The sequence below is a fragment of the Grammomys surdaster genome, unplaced genomic scaffold, assembly GCF_004785775.1.
Source record: "Grammomys surdaster isolate TR1022 unplaced genomic scaffold, NIH_TR_1.0 126153, whole genome shotgun sequence".
Classification (NCBI taxonomy): Eukaryota; Metazoa; Chordata; class Mammalia; order Rodentia; family Muridae; genus Grammomys; species Grammomys surdaster.
Genome location: NW_021620961.1, coordinates 6,456,966 through 6,474,036, shown reverse-complemented (window position 1 = coordinate 6,474,036; position 17,071 = coordinate 6,456,966). Strand labels below are relative to the sequence as shown.

Genomic DNA, 17,071 nt, shown 5'->3' with positions numbered 1-17,071 from the left:
AAGAGAGTTAAGACCTCGGCAGTGGTGGATGGAGAAACAAGGATGTGAAGATGCAGGTGGAGTTCTCCCGTACTTCAGGGTATTCTCTATCAAGGTGGCCTGGTGACTCAGCTCCAGACAGTCCTGGGAGCAAGAATCTTATCAAAATTATCTGGCCTGGGAGACATTCAGTTAATGACATACATTCTCCTAAAGACAAGGAAGTTCTGTACACTAACAAGGTGGCCTTGAAAAAACAATTCTTTTTAGTTTTTTGAGACAAGGTTTCTCTGTATAGCTGGGGCTGTCCTGGAACTCACTCTGTAGGCCAGGCTGGCCTCAAACTCATAAAACAGAATTCTTGATTGTTACAAAACCTGATTTAAAAACAGTGTTTTCAGCTGTAGTGTCAGAGGATGTAAACAGTTACTAAAACCACATGCATCTCCCACGACACCTCAGTGTAGAGGTGGTAGGATACTTACGTAACATGTGCAAAGCCCTGCATTCCATCCCCAACCCAGCCTAAATGGGGTGTTAGGGCACATGCCTGTAGCCCCAGCTCCTCTACTGGTTCCACTATCCTGTTATGTTCCTCTACCCCATATACATTGTTAATAAGGTGACAGTGTTACATAATATCAACTATATATCAGAAGCGAAACAGTTGTTTAGTATTGTTTGTAGTGTCTATTCCACGGGATTTGTAAGTGAATTTACAGCCTTAGAATGATGCCTGACGCATAAGAAATTAGTAAAGTTTAATTAAATAACTTAATGAAGTTTAATGAAATAAAATTAATAAACTTTCTATATCTTCCGAGCATAAGTTATTTCCTGTTTAGACAGTCTCTCCCCTAAGTACTGACATGCATTGATGAGGTGTGTGAATTCTGAGTATGTTTAGCTCATCCTTGGGAGATTTGTTGTTATAAACAGCTCACCTGTTCCATGGATCTTTCTGAGCCTGTTTGTCTCTCCAGGCTGCTGTAACAGGATACCAGAAAGGATGGCTTAAGTAAAGAAACTTGTATTCTCACAAATCTGCGGGCTATGAAAGCCAGGGCCAGGGTGGCCGCCATAGTGGTTTCTGGTGAGAGGCCTCTCTCTGCCTCATAGGTAGATAATCTTATCTCTGTCCACACCAGATGGAGAGCCCGGATGGCTCTTCTCCAGTGCTCAGCCAGATCTTACCTTACGGGCAGTGTCTCCAAGTCATAAAAGGGACTTTCCCACATGGATTTTGGGAACATTCAATCATAGCCTAATTCTCCAGGAGTATTCAGTATTTAGTATTAGTGTGCTGTATTATACATTGTCTGCCTAAGGCAATATTCCTTTGAATGCTATGATTTGATTAAATCATTAGGTAAATGAAATTAAACCAAAAGGGTGATATTTAGCTCTACTTTTATTCATGTAAATGAGATTCAGTTTTACCACGTCAAAGGGTTTTTTCGTTCGTTTGGTTTTTGTTTTGATAGGAAAGTGATTGCTCCTCTGGTGAGTTACAATCCCAGCCCTTGGTTTTGAGACAGAATCTTCCTCCTTATGTTTCAGGCTTCCCTTAACTTGCTATGAAGCCTAGGCTAGCCCCAACTCCCTGAGCTTCCAAGTGCTGGGATTATAGGCGTGAGTCTTCTTGTTTGGCAAATTTGCTTTTTAAACACTTAATCAGCTTTATATGTGGAACACAATATCACATTGCTTTAATTTGTATTCCTGTAGTTCTAGATTATATATTTAAATTGAATGTGAGGTACAAGGAGTTCCCTCACACCTTGGGTTATTTTACACAGCCAAAACCCTCCCTGTCTCAGCGGTCCCTGCCCAAGGGATCCAGCTGCTAAGACTTGATGAACCTGTGACCTATTTCTATCACCCAGAATCTATGGTTCCGTTTATGATACAGATAATGGACAAATGCACAGTGATATGTTGGCCATTGTAGCATTGGGCAGGATGGCACTAAGAAACCTGCTCCACGCCTCCATGCCTCCCTCCTCTGATCTTCTTCTCACTGGGCTAAATTGTCCCATTTGTAGCAAGTCAGGTGGTTGCAGTCAAACAGATCATCACCCTTCTCACTGACTTCTTTTCTCAGTATACTTGTTATTCTGTTTTGGTTTGTGACATAAGGTCTCACGATGTAGCTTTGGTGGCCTGACCCTTGTTATTATATATAGGTCAGGTTGCCTTTAGGTCACAGAGTTTGTCTCCCAAGTAACCTGAGATTGAAGGTGGGCACCCCCATTCCCGGCCCTGCAAATATACTTTAAAAGTTTTTCTCACATCATAGTAAGCTTGGGAGCTTATATAAACTCCACTCCAAACTTGCCGTTCCTCTCTGTCATTTACGACACCACGTAAGATACTTGGTTTCTTATTTGCATCCCCTTGTTTGAAGCTCTTCTGTCGTTTTGCAAAGTGGTGATTTCCAACTTCAAGTGTTTATAGTAAATATTTTCTTTCCCATCATAGCCGTCTCTCCCTCCCAATTTCTTAAAACAACAACAAACTTTTCTCTAAGCATCCTTACTCAAAATAATTTAAAGCTCTTACCTTTACTTCTCTGAAAAAACAAGAAAGAAAAATACCAACATTAAATTTCCTTAACATTTTCTAATTTGCATGATTGAAAGGAAAAGCTCCAGGCAGTGGTGGCACATGCCTTTAATCTCAGCACTTGGGAGGCAGAGGCAGGTGGATTTCTGAGAGTTCGAGGCCAGCTTGATCTACAGAGTTCCAGGACAGCCAGGGCTACACAGAGAAACCCTGTCACCGAAGGAAAAAAAAAAAAAGAATGAAAGGAAGGAAAAGCTCATTGAGAACCATTCATATTGAAAAGTTAGCTTATTCTGGGATAGCGCATTGCCGTTTATCCAGGGGACTGCCTCCCCTTGGAGCACTGACTCTTCCCTTTGCTCTCTGTGCCTTTCTTTGTAGAATCGGATCTCCTAAGGACTTAGTCGGTGGTGACATCAAGGGCTGAGGAATACTCTTTGATGAAGTCTCATCACTTTGATGTTCAGTTAGCCTGGGCAGCAGAGAATCTCCAAAGACCCTATTGATTTAGAAATTGGAGATAAGAAAAGCAAGCAGGAGGCCGGGAGATGTTATTCCAGTTAGCATTCATGTGGGATGGGCGTCACTGTTTGTTTATATACTCTGGTTCTGAGCACCCATAAGTGGCCTCTGGAAGGCCTTGTGGCCTGAAGTTTTTTGTACCATGTATTTTATTAAACCCTGAAAATCAATTTGAATAAAATTATACTTTATTTAGTTTACAAGAGCTGTTTGAACCTGCAAGTAGCTTTCGAGTTACTCCATCCCTGCAGTTTACTGCAGTGTGAGCAGAGTCACTGCATGAGACCAAGTATATCTGTCTTTTGTTTTATACAATTCTGACTGGTGCATACTTCAACACTTAAAAAAAAAAAAGAATGCCTCTGGAAAGAGCTCTTAGTGTTGCTAGGAGACTCGAGAACTCTTTTTTTGTGAGGGTCTTGAGATTTCAGTACATTTTTAGTACAACCCAGTGAGGAGCAAACACATCTCAAAAAAAGAAATACTTGAAAGTCATTTACGAAGCTTGCTTAAAATATCTCATGCAGAATAGCATCTCCTGGCCTGGTATCCGAGAGTGCCCACTTGCAAGTGCACATATAAAATCCGGGAGTATTTGCATATAGCCTAAGCACATTGTCCACCAGGGAAGGGGAAGACAAGACAGACCACTTGAAGGATGAGACTTTCTTCAGGCAGGTTTTGCATTTTCCTGAAAGTTGTGAAATTGAACAGAATATAATTCAATCTCAAATTCTTTCCAGCAATTAACAAGGGGCTATTTTAAGAGACTGAGGTCCTTCCAGGTTCCCTCCCCCTTGAAGAAACAAATCATGTTATGTAAATCAGGATGGGTCCTAAAACTCCAAGGCAGCATTGGGAGGAAAAGCAGTCCAGTACTGAGGAAGTGCAGTGGGATGTGGCTGCTGAGTCAGCAGTGCCATTGATTTCTAAAGGAAAACAAACACTAATGCCAGCATGAGCTAAAGGCATACATGGAAACAGGTACGGTACATCCTAGCCGGAAGAACAGAAAACTTAAAAGTGGTGAGGTCGTAGACTTGTGTTCTGAAAAGGAGGTAGGCACAGGACTGAGTTTATAAACAGGATCCCAAAAGTTCCAATATCTCTTCAGCAAGGACTCTAGAGATGCCAGTGTCAAACCGTGTTTTAATAAAATAAATATGTAGACATGAGACAGACCAAAGGCCAAAAGATGTTCAGGACAATGCTAAGCAGTCGCATGGTCTCAGCCAGTAGGTTTAGATGGGGGATCGATCGTCAACCTTTGCTGTGTAAAAAACCAGCCCCAATTTTAGAGGCTCAACCCAGAAATCAGTGGGTGTTGGGATAGGCTAGGCTGAGAAAGGAAGTTCTGGGCTCACCCTGGGTGCTGCAGAAGCTAATCTAGAAGAGGGTGTTGGTAGTCTGGTGTGGTTGTATCTTGGACAGTCCCAACTGCTGGTGAGACACCCCAGGTATTTCCCACAGAGTTTCGAGAGTGGATTTAGCAGGGCATCTGGCGGCCTCACCTTGGATCTCGCCCAGCACATTCTTGTTCCATTTCACTGGTCCGACTTAAGAATGTGGAGGATTTGTACTCATTTTTATTCTGTTTGAGGAATGTGCTTAAATACTGTTATAAGCTTAAGATGGTGGCATCTCTTTAGCTCCTGTTCTTCAACTTCACCAACACTAATATTATTTCTGATAGGTAGCGTATTAAGATTACTTCTCACCTAGTAGAAAGGACAATACCACACATTATTGGAGAACCATCATCAAATAGTCGCTGTGGAGAGTGAGGACTTGGGATTGATTGAGCACAAGATGAAGGGAGGGGGAAGGTGGACAGAGTGTTGGGGTGGAGAGAGGCAGGCCCTGGGTACCATTCATGATCTCAGTGTCTAGACTTTGTTGTGTAATTGTCCAACACTGAACATCTGGAAGGGTAGGTGGTTCCAGCGGTAAAGCGGCTGCTCTTAGTACCAATGGTGAAGCTTCATGCCCTGGACAACGAGAAGCTTGAGTTGATACATAGGGCTTCTATTGGAGTTGCCGGTGGCGGCTCATGCCTGTAAAATACCAGCAGCTTAGGAACCTGAGGTAAGCGGAACGCCCAGAGTTCAAAGTGAGTTCCAGACCAGGCTGGCTCAATGAGTAAGACCCTGACTCAGAAGAACAAAAGAAAACAAAAAGTGGTCACAGAAAACCTAGCAGACACGACAAACTGGAGCAGGGGAGACTTTGATGATGTTGTAAACAGTTTTAAAGGCGTACCCTTTAAATGAATTATAGATGAATTCGTGTTGTAAGTCAAGCTAATCACTAGACTATTCATACTTTGAATCTTGATTTTTTTTTTTTTTTTTTTTTTTTTGGTGGTACTCAGGGAACCAACCCACAGAGCCTTTTAACCGCTAGGCAAGTGTTCTAACGCAGTGTTGGCTTCCTGTTTTGAGAAAGGGTTCTATGGAGCTGGGCATGGGTGCGCAAACCCTCCATCGTCTGTCCTGCTCCCTTAGTGCTGGGTTTCAGGAATGTGCTACTCCAGTTGATGGCAAACCTTTCTTTCCCTTCCTGTTTCTGAGACAGTCTTGCCCTGTCTCCTAAGCTAGCCTCTAACTTCTGATTCTCCTGCCTCTGTCTCCCTAGTGCTGGAATTAAAGACGTGAACCACATGTTCAGTGGCAAAACCAAACAAAACTACAAACAAAAAGCCAGCCGTTCACGTTCCTTAAATTTAAGTGTAGAGCTGTGCACAAACTAGGCAACTGAGCTCCATCTTCAGCTGTACCAAAACTAGTTTTATAGTCAGGCTTGGTAGTACACCTTTCTAATCCCAATACTTGGTCAGCGGAGACAGGCTTCTCAGTTCCAGGCTTCAGCCCATAAATAGTGCTTTTTTTTTTTTTCCTGTGTTTGAAAAGTTTACAGTCCTTTTAAAGGGAATTGTTTGGTTATTGAAGTATCAATGGGTCATCACAAAGGCACCACAGACCTTGAACTACATTGCATTGAACCCAAACCCCACATCACTGTGCTCCCATGAATAGCCCCAGGGCTGTGTCCCAGGGCAGTAGCAGAGGCTTAGTCCCATGTATGTGGTTCTTTTTTTCCAGATTTCACCAGTGGTTTGAGTATTACTACACCTGAACAGAGGATCGAAAAAGCTAAAGGGGAAACTGCCTATTTACCATGCAAGTTTACTCTTGACACCGAAGACCAGGGACCACTGGACATTGAATGGCTGCTATCCCCGTCTGATAACCAGAAAGTGGATCAAGTGGTGAGTTTTGATCAATGCTGGTCACTCCATACAAGCCAGTGCGGCTCTTGGGTGCAGGGGCCTAGGAGAAAGTCAGCTGCTCAGGTGTGATGTGAGGAACACTGTCATACTATGTGTTGACACACCCAGAAGATACAGCATATGTAAAGAATGTGAAGGAACAGCGAGTAGAAGGCTGCTTCAAGGACCTAGGGAAGCCTCTGAAAGTCTGGGCATGCGTGTGAGGGGACAGAGCAGGGAATTATGGGTATCTGGAGCAGGCACACAGCAGTGTACATTCCTGTTAGGGACTTTTTGAGTGAAGCAAGTTTCTTAAAGAAGATACAAGATATATAATATACTGTAAGAAAGGTATGCAGTCTTATTGTTAGGATCTAGTTTCCTTCCGTATTTCTCCATGTTTATTATCCTATACGATGAGTTACTTAGGAAGGAAATGAGATCTTTGTTATTGTTTTTCCTTGACTTTTTATTTAGTTGTGTGCCTAGTCACATGCATGTGCCATAGTTTGATGAACCAGTGGAGGTAGGTTAGAGGGCAGCTTTGGAAGTTGAGTCTTTCCTTGTGGATCCCAGGAGCTGAAGGCAGGTACTCAATCTTGGTGATAGGTCCCTTTCCTAGAGCCTGTTCTCAGAACACACAAAACCAATAAAGGGTGGTAGTGGGAGACAACAACACAGAACACGAGACCATATTTACTTGCAAGGTTAGTATTCACTTTATACAGAACATTATATATCAACGTCATTTGATATATTTCATTTAACTAAACATTGGAGCAGAGGTAAGGAAGTAAGTTCAGGTTTTCACGGGGTATAGTGATGTAAGTACGCAGATGCAGTGTTTAGCTGTAAGACCTTGAACATGGTGGTGTACACCTGCCATTCCCTCATCAGGAGAATAAGGCAGAAGAATGCCAAGGTTGAAGACAGCCTGCACCACATAATGTCACTCTTTCAAAAAAAACAGTTACAAGTTTACTTTATTGTCCAAATAAGAGAGAAGGCGTTATTTTAAAACTGAAAACCAAAGTCTTCCTTTTAAATGGCTGAATTAGTGCATCCCGGAAATGTGTATTTTTTTGAGAAATCCAGATATTTGTGAAGGAGGTAAAGAAGCTGTCAGTGTCTTTCGCTGTCAGTGATCTGGACTATGGATTTCCTCTGTTCTGTTTAGTCTGATTGTGTCATCAGACCTTTTCCTAAGGAAACAAAACCAAACCAAAACCCACAAACTACACACACACACACACACACACACCACAAAAAAACCATAGAGCAGAGTTGCCTCCTTTACTCTCATCAGCCCGAGGGGTACCCTGGTCCTCTCCACCATTCTCACTCTGACTTCCCCTGTCTCTCGCTGTGAAGATGTCTGTACTCTGAACACACATTTCTATGACGTCTGGCACTCCCTTTCCTTGTCCTGCTCAGGAGTCTGAGGCTGCGGTTAACATAGAAGAGTCCTCAGTCCTTCTGAGCTACAAAGAGACAGTGAAGTCTGGTGAGCTGTACGTAGAGACCAGCAAGCATAGTGTGCCTCGAGCCATAGCCTGTCTGTTCATGGTGAGAGAGTCCCAAGTCTTACGAGCTAAGGATGCAGCACAGGAATTGTGCTTGCTCTGGAGTGTCATTTCTGGGCTAAAAGCCTGGCTGCAGGTTTAATACACAGTAAAATCCAATGAAAAGGAAGATGGCAGGTAAGGAGAGCTCCCTATGAAAGAGCAATGCTTCCGTAGGAGTCTAACTATACCATTTGTCCACTGAACGCCGGTTTGAATCTAGTTAACCTTATAGATGGTAGCTAAGGACTTTGAAGTCGGAAGACTGGGCTGGAGAAACGTCTACTATTATCCCTGTGTGACCTTTACCACATACTGTTGGTGGTCTTCAGTTAGGCAGTCATGCCTGTTTCAGCATGAAGGATATCTTCTGAGAATATCGCCATATGACGTTTACAATCATTTGGGCATCACAGCGTACACACAAACATGAGAGAGCTATGACGTAGTCTTATGGCCCCACCATTGTACACACTCTTGGCTTGACAGAAGCTTCTCTCTGCAGAACATGACTGTATGTAGGTAAGCTTTAATCAGACTCTGAGAGATGAGCGTGGTTAGGCTTATGAAAGTGAGGAAACAGGCTCAGAGATGTGAAGGAACAAGTCCAACGTCACACAGCTAGTAGGTGGGATTTGAACCCAGAATTCTACAGTTCTCATACCTGTGCTTTTGTTATCCATGGCATTGGCCTTCCTCATCTCCCATGTTCCATAAGCACATTTCCTCACGCGGCAGAAAAGGGACATATGTCAATGAAATACTGCACACACAAATATCTTGTCAGCTTGGAAATAATATAGAAATGTCAGTCACATATAGTGCCAAGTGAAAGCAAGTCTGGCTGATACGTAGCTAAGTCTGTATGAACTGCTGCGACAAGAGTCAGCACTGTTTTAGGGTAAATGTTACAAGGGGACAGTTACAGGCAGTTCCACCATTCTTGCCACATTGCAAAGAGAGATTAGTAAAGACAAGTAAACTCATCAGGTGAGTGCTGCTTGCATCATTTCGTAATCAGTCCTTAGGAAAACGCTATGGTAGCTTACAGGGTCATTCACCGTGGACGCGCTCGTGTCTGGTGAGGTGTGTATGCCTGAATGAGCTTCTGAGGTACAGTTGTTTGAACACGAGAAGTTTAATAGACAGGAAGTCAGATTCTTGTTTGCTAAAGCTTGAGAATGTTGATTGATGTTGACGAGGAGGTGTGGCAAGACGGGGGCTAGGTAATGGCCGGTGTGTTCAGACCAAGTCCCGGCGCCTTCAGCCCTTTCCTGTGTGTACTCAACAAACCTGTTGAATGGAACCTGGTGACGGGCAGTGACCATACATACAAAGGAGGGCGTGTGGACTCGCTAGAGGAGTCAAATACAGAAAACTCCAGAAGTTCCTTCAGATAAATGATCCTTGGGAGACATTTTCCAGTTATACTGCACATAATTGGCATCCGAGACAAGAAATTTGTGTAGATTATAGTTGTGTTGGGTTGTTTGTTTGTGTATTTGAGTGTTTTCCTGTTTGTTCACTTGCTTGTTTGTTTTGTTCCGTTTTGAGATAGGTTTCTTTGTCTAGTATCAAGAGATATCTTGGATAGAACATATTCTGTGATCCTGTTCTTCTTTGGTTTCCCCATTTGAAATGGAGCAGAGAGCTACAACTGAGCCCCAGTGTCCCTTTTGTTTCTTGTCCTGTGTGTGCTTGGATAGCTGGTGTCTTCCCAACACAGGATTTTCCTGCTTTTGCATTTTATATTAACATTGGGGAGAGAAAGATATTCGTGTATGTTATTTTCCGCCCATGCTACACAGATAATAGAGTTACCTGGAGCTGTTCCAGCCGTGACCCTGTTATTTGTGCCTGGTGCCATTCTTTGACCTTCGAGTCTCAGGATAAGAACAAGGGATCTTATTGTGAAATGGGAACAATTATGAAATGAAATGGGTGTTTGTTTGTTTGTTTGTTTTACCTTTTCTTATTTTGCTTTTAGATCATTTTGTATTCTGGAGACAAAATTTATGATAACTACTATCCGGATCTGAAAGGACGGGTACATTTTACAAGTAATGACGTCAAGTCTGGTGACGCATCTATAAATGTAACCAACCTGCAGTTGTCCGACATTGGCACTTACCAGTGCAAAGTGAAGAAGGCTCCTGGGGTTGCAAATAGGAAATTTCTGCTGACAGTTCTTGGTAAGTTGTTGTTCCTATTGTCCACAGGGGGTTCCATGGTGTCAGGGCCAGTGGCCACAGCATAGAGTAGTAGCCCTCATGGAAGACAAGGCTGGTCTCACCTTAAAGTACTTCTGATATCCTTGGACAGCAGAAAACAGCTAGTCTCCCTTTTTTTGAACAGGGAAAGAAAGGACTGCCTACTTTGTAAAAATTAGGAAGTAGAACTCTGCTATGGTTTGAGTATGTTGTGATCCAAACCTCACTGAGGCTTAGGAAGTGGGTGGAGCTTTTAGGTAATTAGATCAGGGAACTTCCAGTCTTGTGAAGGGATTGATGTAGTTCAATGTTGCTAGAGCAATTACCATTGATCGTGAAATCATCCAGCTGATTAGCTTCTTTGACCCCTTCAGGGCTTTCTTCTTCAAATGTCAGTTTTGCTTTGGTCATGAAATGCTTACTGGAAACCAAGCAGAGTTGACACTATGCCTCTGGACCTCCAAAGTTACAAGGCAAAGACAATTTTCCTTTCAAAATAGTGATCTAGTTTCAGCTTCAGCCATTTTGTTATAGCAAGGGAAAACAAAAACCAAGTTGACTAAGCCTGGAGTTACCTTAACTGATGTCACATTTTTTTTTTTTCTCTTCTGAAATTACCCTGAGAATTAAACCTTTTCATTTTCTTTGACTTCAGCCTATCATGTTGAAACATGAAGGTTTAATTATCATTAAGCCTAAGATCTCATTCAGCTTTAAAATGTTTTTGTGTTTTAATCCTTTACTTTCTTAAGGAAAGATGAGATTTCTATGATTAGTTACTCAAGAGTATTTATTTGTATTTTTAAAGATTTAGTTTAAGTTATGTGTGTGTGGATGTCTGTGTGTACAATGTATATGTGTACCAGTGCCCATACAGGCCAGAGGCATCGGATCCCCGTAGAGTTGGAGTTTTATGCAGTTAGCAACTGTCAGATGTGCGTTCTGGGAGTCGAACTTGGCAGTATCTTGGCAGAGAAGGGAATATGGCATCTTGTCTGCAAGAGCTTTAATACACACTCCTATCCACGGAGCCATCTTTCTACCCCCACATTACTGGGATGTTTCAATTGGAGGCAATGCACTATGGTAGAATGAGTTGGAATGTAGACTTACCTCCTTGCTGCTGCTGTTTCTGTGCTTCAGCTGAGGGGATTAGACAGTTGCTGGGGTGCCTTCAACTTTCTTTGGATAGTTACAGGGGTGATGCTTCAACATCTTAGTAAGCGGTCAGAACTCAGTTATCCATCTTTAGAATCAGAAATAATGTGTACAATTAATCTCTTCAAACTGGGAGGCTCTGAAAGGCTATAACTCTTATGTCTAGAGGTTTCTATAATTCTATGTCTAAAACTTCCTTGTGGTAGATTGTACACACAATGTATGCTAACTTCATGAAGTAAAACACAGCTGTCAGCTCTATGTATTATGGTAGTGATTATTTAGTATTATGGTAGTGATTTCCCTGTCTTGTGTGTCTCAGAGTTCAGGGAAGACTGACTCTTTGTAGGAAATGCTGGTTGCTGGAATTACTTAAGATACTCTTGGGAATAATGAAGTAGGACACTTACCTCTTGTCAATCTCTAGATTGGTTTTAGTGTAAGATGGGCAAGTGTACCTGGCCAGGGCCTCTTCTAAAGCATGCCTGTGTGAGGCGACAGGGACTAGGAGCAGTAACTGAGATGGCCTTTGCATTCCAATAGTAACTGGAAAGGTTGGCTTGGTTGTTGGTCACCTCACTGACCTAGCACACAAGGGGTCCTGGTCTTAAATTGGTTCCATCTGAATGTTCTGTTTTAAATTGGTTTTAGTTAAAATTATTTTTTATGATGTGAAAGTGCACTTGAATCAGGACCCAGAGAAGGGAATATGGCATCATTGGATACATAGCTATGTTTATATCACGGAAACATGGACTGACCTTATGTTTGTAAACTGTGTAAGCTGGTGACAGTTTCTTTAAACAAGTGGTCTGAACTCTTATTCAGATTCTGATGCGGTGGCTCTGTGACTATGGGGACTATGTACTTACCAGGAAGTTCTGAGTCCAGGTACACGTAGAATGTTTCACATTGGTAGTCATATGCTTCAATGAGGTGACTGACAGCTGGCTGTCAAAATTTAGGAAGAGGTACATTGGGAGCGATGGTATTTGCATAGCTATTCCCAGAATAACTGTGTACAGAACAGCATTGATGGCCATGGTATCAGCAGGAATGGCCCTTAAAATCTAGTGTGTGTGTGTGTGTGTGTGTGTGTGTGTGTGTGTGCGCGCGTGCGCAGGATTGTTGAGTCAGAAGTGTGTATACACACACACACACACACATTTTTATTCATAATGATAAAACAAGGAAAACTCACATAGGACAGAAAGCATGAGAACCGACTTAGATGGGGGGGGGGGGGGAAGAAATCAATTAACCCTGGCTTAGAAGACAGATGGTAAGGCCAGCCACAGACTTCATAGGAAGAAGCATTGTTTTTCCGGAGGTCTTAGAGGAAAATGAAAATAATGACTTAGTGTTTGGCCAGCATTGCTCACAGACCAACCTGCACTACACCTTCACTAGAATACTAATTACTCATGGGCCCTCCCCCATCCCTCCCCCATGACAGTCCCCACTCCATGTTCAGTCCCCTCTCTCCTCTCTCCTTTCAAAAATAGCTGCCTGGGAGCTGATCTCTGCTGTTTTGAGAGTATCCACAAATCCTTTATGGATGTTTGCCTCTTGTGTAGTGGTGATCATTGTTCCCTGTCTCTCCCTTCTAACTTTATAGCTCACACACAGTTCTGGTGAGTGTGTGTAGGCAGGTTTTAGAGGTGTCCCCAAACTACAGGATTCATCAGTAGATGAATGGGGGGGGGCACACTTGGCTTTTGCTGCTGCAGTGGGACAGTAATAAGCATTTAACAATGATGATGACTGATACAGAATCATGAGCTTATTCTCCAAAAATCATGGAATAAAAGACAAAAAAAAAAGTGCCTAACCTTATTATTCAAGTCATGATTTCAGAAAGAGAAAAGATCTATGTCGTTTGATAGAAATCTGATGAGCCAGTTTGAAGTAAGGCTGTCCACAGCCCCCAGGAGAGAACTTGAGAAAAGTTATGACTCCTGCTTAGTGGGTATTCAGTTAGCCCTTTCTACCCTTGGGTTTCACATCCTCACACTGAGCAGACCGTGGATCAAAAAATATTTGGAAACATTTGTGTATATATAGTATACAGACTTAATGATTTTCCCCCAGTAATTATAACCACCATGTATTATTTACATTGTAATAAGTATTACAGGCAGTCTATAGGTAATTGCAAGTCAAGTGAATGGTTAAGTGAAATACTGTCATTTTATGTCAGGGAGTTGAGAAGTCCTCATATTTATATCCCCATAGGGTCTGAAAGCAATTACCTACTAAAGTACCAAACAATGACTATTATAAGCACATCTGTTAAACCCACTTGGCTAACATATTAATTTTATTTCATAAATGTCATGCCTCAGTGAGGTGCAGAACAGCATGCAATTATATTTGGTATTAAGCCAGAGTTGGGGTAAGTTGCAGGTACTGAGGTTAGTTGTTCCTCTAAACCACTGCTCAGAGGTCTGGAAGATAACCTCCCATTTACCTTGTATGACTCTGCTGTCTGAATGGATTTGAATTCCTGTAAATACATAATGTTAGATGGTCTGTGCTGCACTAAACGGATCGTCCCGGTGATCAGTGTTCTTAATAAGTGCCCCGATTGTCCAGTAACGACACCTAGAGAGACATGACTTGGCCACGTACTCACAGATGCTGCATTCCCAAGGACAGAGAATAAATAGGTAAGGAACGGAGGGGAGCTTCTGGGAGCATCATCACCAGCCGCCGCATCATCTCTGCTTTTTTGACATGTGCCTGTGGAATGGCGGAGCTGCGCTGCACCTGAGATGCGCCGGACTTTATGCAATGGCTGCTTGCCTGAGCTCATTACCTGTCTGTGTCCGACAAAGCTGCGTAAACTGGTCTGACAACATACCATTCCTTGTTCCCTTGTCCATTCTGAGCCCCCATACTGGCTGATAAAGGGACGAGTGGCTACGCATCATATTCTGTGCTTCCGGTGCTTACGTAATCCATTAGAAAGACAAATCCCATTCTCTGGGAGAAAGCTATAATCTCTTTCCTTTCCTCTCAGTTAAGCCTTCAGGCACAAGATGCTTCGTGGATGGATCGGAAGAGATTGGAAATGACTTCAAGCTAAAATGTGAACCAAAAGAAGGTTCCCTTCCACTGCAGTATGAATGGCAGAAGTTGTCAGACTCCCAGACAATGCCTACTCCATGGCTAGCAGGTACTACTCCTGTCAGGTACCAAAATGGTACCTTTGTGTCACTGATTGAGATTTAAACTCAGTGGTGTGTTATACTTTAAATTCCCTGGCCTATATAGAATAATTCAAATCACCATGAAAGTTATTCAGTATCTTATAGTCACAACCAAGTGTCCCCAAAGAAGCAATATTTTTATAAAGATTTCCCCTTTATCATATTGTAATTGGTTACTGTGGTAGATCTTTTTTAATGTTGAGAACTACGCATGGTCTCAAACCAGTGGCGAGCAAAAGTATCAGAGTGTAATCATGGTGGTTCTGCCTGGATTCTTATTGATATTCCCATAACTTATCTGTGCAAGTTTAAACCAAACCTCTGTGATACAGCATGAGCTTAAAAGTTACAACTTGGCTAAATGTAACCCTACATGTGATATATTATTATAATGGCTATGCAGTAGACCTTGCTTTAGCTGAGGCTGTGGCTGAAGGATCACAGTAACTGTAAACTTGTTTGTAGGACCGGCAGGCTGGTTGTATGAATGCACGTCTGCCTCTGGCAGTTTGTCTGCACCCAGCATTATCTGTCTTTTTACTGCATTGCCAACCTTACATAAGGATTATTAGCTTTATTAAAAACTGACAGCCATAAATCCTGTAAAAACAGATTAGCTTTTCCCTCTTTTCTTTCATAGAAATGACTTCTCCGGTTATAACTGTGAAAAACGCCAGTTCTGAGTATTCTGGGACATACAGCTGCACAGTCCAAAACAGAGTGGGCTCTGACCAGTGTTTGCTACGACTAGATGTTGTCCCCCGTAAGTACATTCATTTATATGCTTCGCTTCTGTTAGTGTCTCCTAGCCTGGTTCAGTTTACTCTGGGAGGGCGTATGACAGCAAGGATACTCACAGTGATCAGAACACTGGTGTTTGCCCATTTTCCTAGTTCATGCAGAAAAGAAGACACGACACTTTTATCAATAGAACTACCATTTTAGTAGCTCAAAGTTGTCAAATCAGCTTTGGTCCACTATTTAGCCATTAAAGTATGAGAAGCTTGTGACATTTCTGTGTGCTAATCAAGACAGGTTGGACTCAGATTCTATCCATTTTTAAAATTTGATATATCATTTAAAAGAAAATAATTTTTATACATTTTTCCTTGCTAGACAAAAGCTTTGATCTTTTTTAAAAGTTAATATATGGAATGAAATTAATCTGTCTGTCTCTCTCTATATCTATCTATCTATCTACCTATCTATATACATATATATAGATAGATACACACACACACACACACACACTATCACCTCATACTTTCAGTACTAAGCCCCATGTGGTAGGTTTTCTTAGTCCTGCTAATTTTGTTGCAATCTCCTGCTAGCCTCCAACCGAGCTGGAACGATCGCAGGCGCTGTCATAGGGACGCTGCTGGCCCTTGTGCTCATTGGGGCCATCCTCTTCTGCTGTCATAAAAAACGTAGAGACGAGAAGTATGAGAAGGAAGTGCATCATGATATCAGGTAATTCAGTGAAACTAGACTCCTCAGGCGTATACCAAATGATCCCATCCCGAAAATGCCCGTTCCAGAGGCACTGGAGTGAACTCAGGTATTAGGAGAACTGGGTGAACTCCGATTCTTCGCTTCAAGTCTTTGCCAAGCGTTTGTGTTCAGATTAGATGCATCGGTCTGACCACTTCTGGCTGTGCTGTGAAACTTTCCCATTTTCTTCTCCTGTTTTTAGAATCACAGCAAAATGTTTGTCTCAGGAACACCTGCTGTTTCCTGTGAAAAGACCTGATGATCATTAAGTGACGTGGGCAGTTTGCAGAACTGGTCATGGGGTTTTAGTTTTTCTCCTTGGACAGTTGCACTGTGTTGACCAAACTGACCTTGAAGTCAGAATCATAGCGTTCCAGTCTCCCACTCGGCAGGGTCTCAGGTGCACACACTAACACACATGGCTTGTTTTCTGAAATATTCTAAACTGGTAGATTTTAACTAGGGTTATACTTTAAAAAAAAAAAACAAAACAAACACATGACTTAGACAGCTTAACAACTTGGAAATGTTGTTAGTTAGGTCTGGAGATGGGAGATTGGAACTCTTGTTTTTCTTGTTTTTTTTTTTTCTTTTTTCTTTCTTTCTTTCTTTCTTTCTTTCTTTCTTTCTTTTTTTTTTTTTTTTTTTTTTTTTTTTTTTTTGAGACAGGGTTTCTCCGTGTAGCCCTGGCTGTCCTGGAACTTACTCTGTAGACCAGGCTGGCCTCGAACTCAGAAATCCACCTGCCTCTGCCTCCCAAGTGCTAGGACTAAAGGCGTGCGCCATCACCGCCCGGAGGAACTCTTGTTTTTTTAAGATACACCCAAAGTTACTCAGGTTTACATTCTATGTCTGTGCTTGATGAAAATTCTTAGGTACTAATTATAAGGCTTTGAAACCAGAAATTTGTAGTTTTTGGCTGAAGTCTTAGAGGACTTTCACAGTAAAAAAGGAATTCTTTCCTTTTGGGGGTAGAATATGTATGTGTGTCTGTGCTTTATGAAGTATTAATGTTATGGCTGAACTACATGATCATTGATGCTAGGATAGGAAACAGATGTCTTCCTTATTATACATTACAAAACATGCATTTGTACAAACGCT

General features: G+C 42.1%; 1 protein-coding gene across 3 annotated transcripts in view; it reads left to right on the top strand.

Annotated features, from left to right (window-relative positions):
- Window positions 1-17,071, top strand: part of Cxadr (CXADR Ig-like cell adhesion molecule) — a 47,765-nt gene that overhangs the window by 16,913 nt on the left and 13,781 nt on the right. For all 3 annotated transcript variants that reach the window (XM_028757231.1, XM_028757230.1, XM_028757229.1), the window contains exons 2-6: window positions 6,168-6,334; window positions 9,884-10,088; window positions 14,287-14,442; window positions 15,117-15,239; window positions 15,808-15,946. In XM_028757231.1, the coding sequence (XP_028613064.1) occupies window positions 6,168-6,334; window positions 9,884-10,088; window positions 14,287-14,442; window positions 15,117-15,239; window positions 15,808-15,946 (790 nt within the window). The remainder of the gene's footprint in view (window positions 1-6,167; window positions 6,335-9,883; window positions 10,089-14,286; window positions 14,443-15,116; window positions 15,240-15,807; window positions 15,947-17,071) is intronic.